Here is an 11,128-nt window from a genome sequence, read left to right as displayed (position 1 = left end):
CCCACTGTGCCCTGTATGAGTTTTACTCAAACCGAAAATAATGCCTTGTCTGGACACTTTCTTTTCTGTTCGATTCGCCATTGCAATGCGTCCAAATATGCGTACAGCGGATGGAGTAGGTTCGCAGGTGAAATCGATGCGGTTCCATCTGTTCCATCCGCCCAAGTTTGATCTTACTGTACGAATACGATAACTTGAGCTCCCAAAAGAATGCATGACGTAGTAAACGAGCTATTTCATTGTGCATTGTTAGAATGTTAGATGATTATGGTGGTGAACGTTTTACAACGGCTGGATGGCGGCATCTTCAAAGCGATGCAAAGTCGTTCATACTGAGGGCAGAATTATTATAAGGGTTATTCAAATGAAACGTAGACCGGATCGTAAACACATATAGCGCCACTGATCGCTATAGCAGTACTACAGAATATACAACATGGAGACAAAGTTGCTTCATCTGCTATAGGAAATCGCCTTTTGCATTCAGACACGTGTTTCAGCGTGGTACAAATTTCAGTATATCTCAGCATAGAAAGAAAATTTGTTGGATGAACCATCCAATTACAAGTGCTTGGACTTAGCTGTGAGATTGGAATCTGCAATCTTTAAGAAACTTTAAAGGTTTGAAATCTGGAAGTCGCAAACAGAAATGATTCGAATGAAATCAATTCTCTTAGGAAACAAAAAGCTTCTGTATGTGTTACATTTGCTTAAGGTCAAATCAGAACAGATATCCTACATAAAAAGTTTCATCTTCTATGTAATTTTATATCTATTTTTAAAACTTTTCAAAAAATGCTTAATAATTAAATCGTTAAAATATAAAAATGTTTCAATTTAATGAATATGTATATGATCCTATTACTTTTGACTTAATCTAGATTAAAAGTTTAAAATAACGTAGTAATTATTTATATTTCAAAAGTACCGAAACCGGAAACAGTTTTCATCAAATTTTAAAAACCCTAATTAATAAATTGTACACTTTTACGTGTATTTAAACGTTAAATGTTTTGAATGAAAAATTATTTTGAAAAACAAATGAAGAAAAACTAATTTAAAACAATGAAATTAAATTCATTGTGAAATTCGAAAAAAGTTTTATATATACAGTGCAGTAAAATTTAGAAAATAGGAAAGAAAAGTTCTTTATATAAAAATTGATTCATTGTTTAATTTATTAAATTTCGTCTGTGTTTATTATCAATCATTGTAAATTACAATAAATATATCAAAATACAATATATCGTATAACATTACAGTATATAGAACAATCATGATTTAAAATGTGAGCTGCATTCCAGAAGCAAATTAAAACCTTTTTTTCCATTTTCAGCTCTTTCTACCCTATAGGAAAAAGAGGGCCTCTTTTCTAAGCCCACTATGGGTTCAGATAGATCCACAATGGGCCCTCCCCATTATGGGCCTAGCAAAATGAAGAACGGGCCCTGACATATCCGGAACAGTCTGTCCATGAGAATATCCTGCGGTTCTCCGTCCGAACTTTATCCCAGGTTCCTCAGAGCTGTAGGCTGATATCTTTAACTTCTCGGCCATCCAGCTGCCATTGAAGTATATTAAAATTAGGGATATCCATTTCGGAGATCCATTGGTGAAATCCAATATAAATAACTTATAATCAAATGAAATTTGTAATGAAAAATTACATATGTTATGAGAAAAAATTCTTTTAAAAAAATTCAGCTAAATTTTACATATATGTAGTAAAATACAGTGCAGTGTAATGAAATTCGGATTGTGCTTAATTCTGCAGAGGTATTTGTGCGAGGGATGGTGTCGTGTCTTTTGGCAACAACTTTTTCAATCTGGATTTTCTCTCCGTTCTACTCCTTGACCTGTGCGGTCTTGTTTTATAAATTGTTTTATTATTAAACATGCTCTCATGTGAAAAAAAAAACAAATGTATTTCTAAGAATTTTGAGATTAAGAATAAATAGGTTGTACAAATTAAATTTAAAATATATCAAACCCATCAAATATACACACTTTATATCTTTATAGATTAGCATAGTTACTAGTGATGTCACGTTTTCGTTATACAAATAGTCACTCCCCTTTGAAATTCATCTTCACTTTGCCGTTCCTTTGGTACCCATATGTAAAATTAAACTGACTTTCTAACATTGCATTTTATATTTAGGCCATTAAGTTCTTGTTCACACAGTTAAAAATTTTTAAGAATTAATAATTAAACATTTGTAAGAATTTGTAATTAAATTACTTCTACACTGCTTAGCTTTTATCACGGGCAAAACTTCGTTTTTGTATCGAAATTGAAAGTGTTCCAATAATCAGGTTTTGTAGTAGATATACCTATCCAGTTCGGTAAATATGTTTTATTGTAAGGCATGTGATGCAATAAAAAAGACGAATTTGGTGCTAAATAATCAGCAAAATATACAGTTTCGCCACCAGCCAAATATGCAGACCAAAATCCAAATGTTCCATAAGTCATAATGGTATGATTACATAAAGCTAAAGTAGCCATATCGTATATAGGTTTTTCAGGTTCCGGTGGTATAGCAACATCAGGTAAATGGCCCAAATTTTTTCTACACCATGTCCTATCGTCACTGACTACTACAAAAATAACATCGTGGTATTTTCTCTTAAAATACAGCATAGCTTTTTCGAAATACTTTAAATCAACTTCCCTTCCATTATAATGTCTTAACCATGAGCAATAATCTGATCTTCTGACATGGACACCAATCAACAGTGCTGTTGGACGTTTTTCTTTATAGGATTTCAAAATAGAAAAAGCATAAGACGTGATATGATCATGAAATTGAAATTCTTTCAATATTTTATGCCTAGCATGATGAAAAAATGTATAAGAATAAGGATACTGATATCCACCTAGAAAATTTCTGTCGGCTGGTATATGTTTATCTTCTGGATACAAATAAGTTCTTAAAGCATATTCTCTCTTCATATAACTTGGGACATTATAAATTTCACCAGCAGTAACACGAAAATAAGGCCTGAGGTAATTCATCACATAGTGAAACCCATATGGTGTTCTGTTATTTAAATCTGCTAATCCAAATAATGCTGCATAAGTCCCCATTTGATTTCCTAATCTTCCTAAAGTATATTGAATGGTAATAAAGGATGGATCTCGGAGGACTTCTGTAAGTAAAAAAAAATATATATATATATAAACTTAATAAATGAATAAGTAAAGTGCATTATTACCGTAATTAAAAATATTATTAAAATAATTTAATATAGTATAGTAATTTGTTTTAAAAATGATAAAATATCGAGTATAATTCATAACCGTTGCTCTTTATGTTAAAACATTTCAATAAAGTTAACTCTAAAAATACGTGTGGGCACTAGGCGGATTGCGCCATATCGGGTTCCGCAGGCATCTCTGCGTAATGCGAGATTTTTTCCGGATGTTCCGGAAGAAGGGTCAGTCCGATCGTATCGGACAACTATGTTATGTAAGATTTCCACGGTAATGTGTAGGGTATTAAACAGGATCAATTGAGCTCAGTTTGATCCTCGGCAAGGGAGGTGTCGGGGTTGGATCGTGTAAAGACACGATTCCAGTTTTTTTCTTTTTTTTTTTTTTTTTTGAACTAGTAACGGTCGTCGACCGACGGTTGAAAATGGCCGTTGGATTTTTGAATATGCGGCCGCTGATTGGTCAGCAGATAACACGCCACACGGCATGATTCGCATAAGGCTATGGCTCGGTAATACAGTAGACCCCTATAACGCGGGTTCCTATAACACGGCGAAAAAATTGCGACAGTATTCGTATAAAGACGCTAAAAGGGACGCGTAAAACGCGGTAAAACGTCATCGCCGACTCGGGTCGCGATAGGATTGGTCGAATCTGGATCAATAGTAGACGAGCAGCCGAACTACTTACACGCTACAGAGAGTTTAGACGGGTAAGTTGAGTTTACTTCGTCTGTACAGTATGTAAATTAGGTACCGTAACTCTAATACAGCACTGTAATTTTATACATTTCTTGTGAAAGAAACATTTCTTATTCAACGGCCATAAAAATTATTTCTATTAATGATGTCTCCAAAGTTCAACTCGCAGAAAAATAACTTATCAGAAATCGCGGCCGCCGTTTGGTGCGCTGCTCCGCGACGAAAACGAGCTTAAGCAATGGCGACGTCGAACGGTGCACACTCGGTAAGTAATCCTACAATTTTTTGTTTATAGCATAGTTTATACGGATTATTCCCAAAAAATATACGTGTTTTGGAAATGTTGAGTCGAATTAGTCAAGAATCGATTAATTTTATGGAAGAAAACCTTTCAAACAGCCGTAGTCCCTAAACTGCACACGTGTCGGGCTGCGATTGGCTCATGTATTTAAGGATTCTTACAACGCGAAATTCGTATAACGTGGAACGTATCTACCGCGTTATAGGGGGGTCTACTGTAGCTGATTGAACGGGTATCACATATTTGCATAGCGTTACAACTGGTAATCGCTGATTGGTCGACCGGGAATCACGCCATACGATATTTGCATAGTGTTACAGCTCGGGAAGCACTGATTGGTCGTCGAGTCCGCTGTCGACGATATAGCAAGGTTATTGTCGAAGCGAGAAAGTTAAATTCGGCTTAAGTTCAATTCCTTACGGGAACGTCGGAAAGTCCGTATGCCGAGCCTGGTCATCGGGCCAGGCGAGGATGGCCATGTTTTGCGATAGGTCACTAGTTGTTTAGTACGTGGTTGGACGACTTGTCTCCCACCCGATAGGGGTGCTGTACAAAAGTAGAGTGTACCGAATGCCAGATCGGTGTTACTGTGAGGACCCGAACAGGGGTCGACTAAGAGGTCCGAATTATGGGTGTCGATTTAAAATAAAGAGCTCCTTTTCAGACGCTAAGGAAACGGATTAGGTGTCTCGAATGAACAATGCAATTGTTTTTTTCGTAAATTTGTTAAATAATGGAAACGGATAAATTCGAGGAAAACGCGACGAGAGAGAGGAATCATATTCAGTCGCAACGTTGACCTCTCCCGCGCCTTTCATTAGGTTTCGAATTGTCACCAGGTGACTATGAGAGATCAATGGAGAGGCGACGACGGTTAAGAAATCTATAAAACCGTGCGACTCAAGGGACAAAGGTTCTTCTTGGTTCTTGGTGCTCCTCTTCAGGATTTTTGTGATCCTACGTATCAACAGCGACCGAGGCGTCAACTCCTGTGACTTACTGTCGCTCTCCCGTGACGTCGTGATTTGCACGGATTTGCCTTTCACCAGAGACTTTCGCCGAAGCTGTGCCGCACGCCCCGGGGCCGTCGATCTCAACGTACGACATCGAAGGACCAAACGGAGAAAGTCGGACCCTTGAAGGAACTTTTAATTTGTTCCCCGAGCTGTGTTACATTGAAAATTTGAAGAACGTTGTAAGAATCTTTTGTAATATAATAAACGGGTTAAAAATGGTAAACCTGTCTCAGAAAGTCATTCTGCGCCCACACGACAGAAAGAACCGCTCGGCTGTCGAAAAACCTTCACCCTAATCGGCTGACCTCACATTACCGATTGAGGCGTTCAATAAACTTTATCGACGATCGGAACTTCAGGATATACAGTATAGTACAGTACATCAGTTTCGTCTAAGTTCGGTTTGGAACTTAAAGTATACTGTACATTAGTGGTCGAATCAAGTCTGGATTCGTCTCGTTTGTTCTTCAACCTCCAGAAGGAGAGTACTTCTAGCCACAATGCGTCGATGTATCGTAAGGTGTCTTCTCGACAAACCAAAATCAGCATATTGAACTATTTGAACTTTGTTAATGTAATTGGCGTACCGAGTTGGGCGCCAAAAGTGTAAAAAACGAAAATTTGTAAACATTGTAAATTTGACCAGCGTTTAAGGTAAAAGTGTTAAAAGAAATCCTGTTCCCGGATGATGTGCAAACATGATGGTTGCTGAATAGTAATTGCATTTTGAAAGTTGGAGAAGAGGTTTTGGGAAAAACTTCAGGGAAGAGATCACCAGAAGGAAAAGAATTTTGGTGGTGAAATGCTGAGGTACAGTACAATCCGCAGTTAAACAAAAGAAAGAGGCAAAGAAAAGGTGGGATTTGATGGGAAGGCCTGAAGATAAAGAAACTTGCCATTTGGCAAATAAAATGACTAAAAAAGCGGTGGCTATTGCGAAAACAAAGGCTTTAGAAGAGGCTTATAAAATTTTCGAAAGGAAAGATGGTGAAAGATAGTCGATGAGAATTGCCAAAGCAAGAGATAAGGCATCAAAAGATTTTACCTCTATTAAACTGATTAAAGATGATAAAGGAGTGGTATTACAAAATTACGAAAGGGTCAAGAAAGATGGAAAGTATATTTCAGGAATTTATTGAATGAAGAAAACCCCAGAACTTTATACGAGAATGGAGATGCAAATGAAGGAGTGGTGCAAAATATTAGCAGTGGAGAGTGTGCTTAGGAAAATGAAGATGGGGAAAGCAGTAGACACTGATCGGATTTTGGTTGAGGCTTGGAGAGTTTTGGATAAGGAAAGAATTGATATCCTCTGGGACCTTATGAAGAAACTCTGGCAGCAGGAGAAGATCCCTGATGAATGGAGGAAGAGCATTCTTGTGTTGATCTTTAAAGGTAAACGGGATGTACAGAATTGCAGAGATTACAGAGGTATAAAGATATTGTCCCATACTATGAAGATTTGGGAGAAAATTGTAGTAAGAAGGATTAGGCAGGAATCTGAGATTGAAGAGGAACAGTTTGGCTTTTTGATAGGAAGGAGCAAAGATGCTATCTTTGCTCTAAAACAGCTGATGGAAAGGCACAAGGAAATGCAGGAAGATTTGCACATAGATCTAGAAAAGGCGTATGATAGGGTACCAAAGCAAGGGATATGGAGATGTTTGAGGGAAAAGAATGTTCCAGAAAAATATGTTAGGCTTGTCAAGGAAATGTACGAGGGAGCAGAGACCCGAGTTAATAGTAGTGTGGGCACTACAGAAGGGTTCTTCGTTAATGTTGGTTTGCATCAGAGATCGGCCCATAGCCCTTATTTGTTTGACCTGATAATGGACGGGTTGGTGTGTGACGTGAAGTGTGATGCTCCGTGGAGTATGCTGTTTGCAGATGATATTGTGCTGTGTGAACTTTCCCAAACCAAGGCTGAGAAGAAACTGGAAAATTGGAGGAAAGTTTGGAAGAAAGGAGCATAAAGATTAGCAGAACTAAAACAGCTTATATGACTGAATGGTAGAGATTCATGTAATATTAAAATCCAAAATGCACCGCTTCCTTTTTGTTCCGAATTTTAAATATCTTGGGACATTTGTCGAGATGGGAGGAGGATTGAACTCGGAGGTGCAGCATAGAATTCAATGTGGATGGATGAACTGGAGGAAGCTGAGCAGTGTGTTATGCGACAAGAAAGTTAGCTGCAATCTGAAAGGAAAATTGTATAAATCAGTTAGACCTGCAATGATAACATTGCAGGTCTAACAACTGATATGGAGCTGAGACATGGGCAATAATAAGAACCGAAGAAATAAAGATGGAGGTGGCGGAGATGAGAATGTTGAGATGGATGTGTGGAGTGTCAAGAAAGGATGGAGTAAGGAATGATTTTATTAGAGGTTCTGTTAAGGTGGGCCCTTTGAGCAAAAAGATGCAAGAATGTAGGTTGAGGAGGTTTGTCTACGTAGAGAGAAGAAGTGACAATTATGTTGGAAAGAAGATCGGAAAACTGGTAGTAAAAGGAAAGAGGAAGACCAAAGATTCGTTGGAAAGATAAGGTGGAAGAAGACTTGAACCAGGGGGGATTTAAGAGAGAAGAAATCCTTGATAGGAAGAAATAGAAAAAAGTATTAGAGAAGGAAACACCGACCCCATATAAACATGGGAAAAGGCGAAGATAAAGATGATGATTTTACATCATTTCTTTTTCTGCGTTCATACTTTTACTGAAAGTTGCACTAATAGTTTGCCACCAGGCCGGTTTTTAAATTCATGGTCCGGATTAATTATTAATTTGTCCGGTTTTCGTGGAAATTGTGAAATTATGATGAAACAAAATATCCTTACTTTTATGTATTATTTTTGCAATTGATATCGACATCGCACTGTTATTATTTTTGGACATGCCACATGTGATAATTGTATTAATTTAATAATATACACTACCCTACAACAAAGGACAGTACAGCAAGATGTGATGGCATAAGTAAAGAATACATGCTTTAATAGGAGGAGGGTCCCTCATGTGCGGTAATTACACTAGCAAACCTTCTGGGCATACTTTCAACAAGGTTTTGATACACAGCTATGGGCATGTGTCCATTCCTGCTTGAAGAATGTCTCCAGTTCAGCTGTAGATTTTGGACGTGGTTCCCTGGTCCGTAAGCAACGCTCTAACTCGTCCCACAAATGTTCTATTGGGTTTAGGTCGGAACTCTGAGCAGGCCAGGGAAGACGGTTGACATCCGTATCTTGATACCTGTGCTTGAAAGAGGTTGCAACATGCATTGTCGTCCTGGAAGTAACATTCGTCCATTTCATAAAATTGTCAGAGCGTAGGAAGAACCTGCTTGTCTACAATGTTCGCGTGGGCGTTCAATTTATTATGAACAACATGCAAAGCACCCAGGCCATACCACGAAAAACACCCCCAAACAAGAACACCACCACCACCGAACTTGACAGATGGTCGGTCCATTATTGTAGGGTAGTGTATCATGTACATGTTTACCTTCAAACAAATAGTCTATATATATAATTTCATATATCAATTTTAAAATGTCAGGATCGGCAATTTTGAAAAGGTGGCAACACTGTGTACTAATACAAAATCAGTAGGATGATTAAGTCGTAATTGATTCATATTTGATTCGCTATAAAATAAATATTCACTTGTCATACTAAGTTTTGATCAGAATCCATATAATATACATGAATTGTACTATTATAAGCGTACAGTTCATCACAATTTTTTAAAGATTTTCTCATCTAATTAACAATTACAACTTTAATCATTTGGTTAAGAAGAAAAAGTCAAATTAGCTTAAAAATTCAAACTTAAAGAAATTTGAATCATTACAATTACAAGCATCCCTCGTACAGCACGGTACGTTAACAATACGGTTTCACTCTAACACAGTTCGAGAACTGGGGATATCCCCTGTGCAACACGACTTCAGGTTTCGTTCTAACACGGTTTTGGAAATTTGTCGTACAGAATTTCACAATTTTTAAGTGTACACTTCGTTATTCGATATTTTTTTTTTATTCAAGTAAGCACGCGTGTTGTCGCAAATTTGCTCATGGATTTTAGAATATTGAAATTTTGAAAGTATGTTGTATTTTTCGTCAGATTTACTTTAATTAATGAAAACTGATAGGACAAGGAAGAAAAAAGTTGTTTTAACTTTCCTATCAACCAGGTGTTGATGTCGTTGCTTTCAGACTATCACTGTGTTTTCTTTTTATAAATTAATCTTCGTACTTAATAAAGTTTAGACATTTTTAGGCAAGTGTTATTAAATTTTTTTAACCGTAGGTAAAGTAATACCCTGCGGTTACTTCATTCGTAAAAATGACGAACGAAATACAGCAGTATCTCGGTACTCGAATAATTCGGTATTTGGACACAAATTCTGGGAAAAAATCGCTCGGTACTCAACTGAATAAACGTGACTCGCTAGAAAAAATTTTCGATTAATAACATTTTTATTTTGTCATTCATAAACATTTTTATCATAAAATAAAAAATATGAAAATGTTGCTGATACTTCTGATCAAGATCAACAAAAAAGCCAAGCTGACGACGATACTTTGTAAAAAGAAAACGTCCTCGTTTAAAATTAATATTAACACAAAATACAATACTTTCAATTATGATTGTTAATTAACTATTGATTGGAAATAAATTATCGATTGGTTTAATGAACATATTTCTCTTAGTAACGAAAAAGAATAGTATACTTTTTCTAACTTCTGAAACGTAACCCTATGTTTTCACTAGTCCTTTTCGTATAGCACGAATTCGAATAACATGGCAGTCTTTTGGAACGTAACTACCGTGTTATACGCGGGATACCTGTATTAAGTTTGACTTAATAATCTTTCTTACGTCGGTGAGGAATATCATTAATCAGATTCATACGGTTATACATCATTACAATGATGTTTTTCGATAACATTATTATTGATAATATTTGATAGTGAACGGCTGTACATGACAATAAATTAGTTTAATGTACTTTCATGTACTATTAATCATTGTGATGAATAGGAAAGTCGAATAACAACATAAGTAAAATTTTTATTTCACACCTGTAAGGTCAAAGAACCATTTACTAGATGAATTTCGACAGAGATAAATGTTTTTCAACGAATAGTCAGAAATAGAAATTACTATAAAGTAATGTTTAAAACATAATTTTTAAAATACTTTTCCTATTTATAGTTATAGACTATTGAATTTTTTTTCTTTTAAGAGGACAAGAAACGGAAATTATTTTCTAGGAACATTTTGCAATTATTGTACGATGAATGACTATCGTATTTTAACTGATTATATGAGAATTTTTGCATATATATTACGTATAAAAGTAGACTTAAGAATTAAAATTCATAAAATAATGATTAATTTACTCTTTCTATCTGAAAAATTATGAGTATTTATTTAAAATTATGAATATTTAAATAACGAGTACCAGTGATGTTTCTTTGTATTACTTATATGATCGATAAAGTTCTATCTAAATGAACGTACTGTACAAAATATAGTAGTTTATAATATATAGTAGCCTACAGTACATAAGAGTAAAGATTAAATGAATATTAAATTCCTAAAATATAAAATAGTTTATTTAAATTCTTGAATTTTCTAAATTATAACTAATGAATGTATTAATAAATCGGTTTTTAATATTTTTAACACTTAAAAAGAACGAATTCTATTCTTGCTTGTGCTATGTGCATTCGTTTATTTTACAGCTAAAAGTTTAATTTAAGTAAAGAACTTCGCTTCCTTTCATTTAAAGAAACTCAAATTTATCTTCATCAATACGTCCTATTATAATAATTATTAATATCAAGAATTTAATTAATTTACAATTCAAGTTATAAAATAATTTCG

The 11,128-nt window shown here is 35.5% G+C and overlaps 1 protein-coding gene across 1 annotated transcript in view; it reads right to left on the bottom strand.

Moving 5' to 3' along the window:
* Positions 1-1,199: 1,199 nt before the first annotated feature.
* Positions 1,200-11,128, bottom strand: part of LOC111635300 (galactoside 2-alpha-L-fucosyltransferase 2-like) — a 29,484-nt gene continuing 19,555 nt past the window's right edge. The window contains exon 2 of the mRNA XM_023380230.1: positions 1,200-3,153. Coding sequence (XP_023235998.1) covers positions 2,264-3,153 — 890 coding nt within the window. The 3' untranslated portion in view covers positions 1,200-2,263. The remainder of the gene's footprint in view (positions 3,154-11,128) is intronic.

Source organism: Centruroides sculpturatus, unplaced genomic scaffold, assembly GCF_000671375.1.
Source record: "Centruroides sculpturatus isolate CEXI.00-Female unplaced genomic scaffold, Cexi_2.0 scaffold928, whole genome shotgun sequence".
Taxonomy (NCBI): Eukaryota; Metazoa; Arthropoda; class Arachnida; order Scorpiones; family Buthidae; genus Centruroides; species Centruroides sculpturatus.
This window is presented reverse-complemented; position numbering and strand designations above follow the sequence as displayed.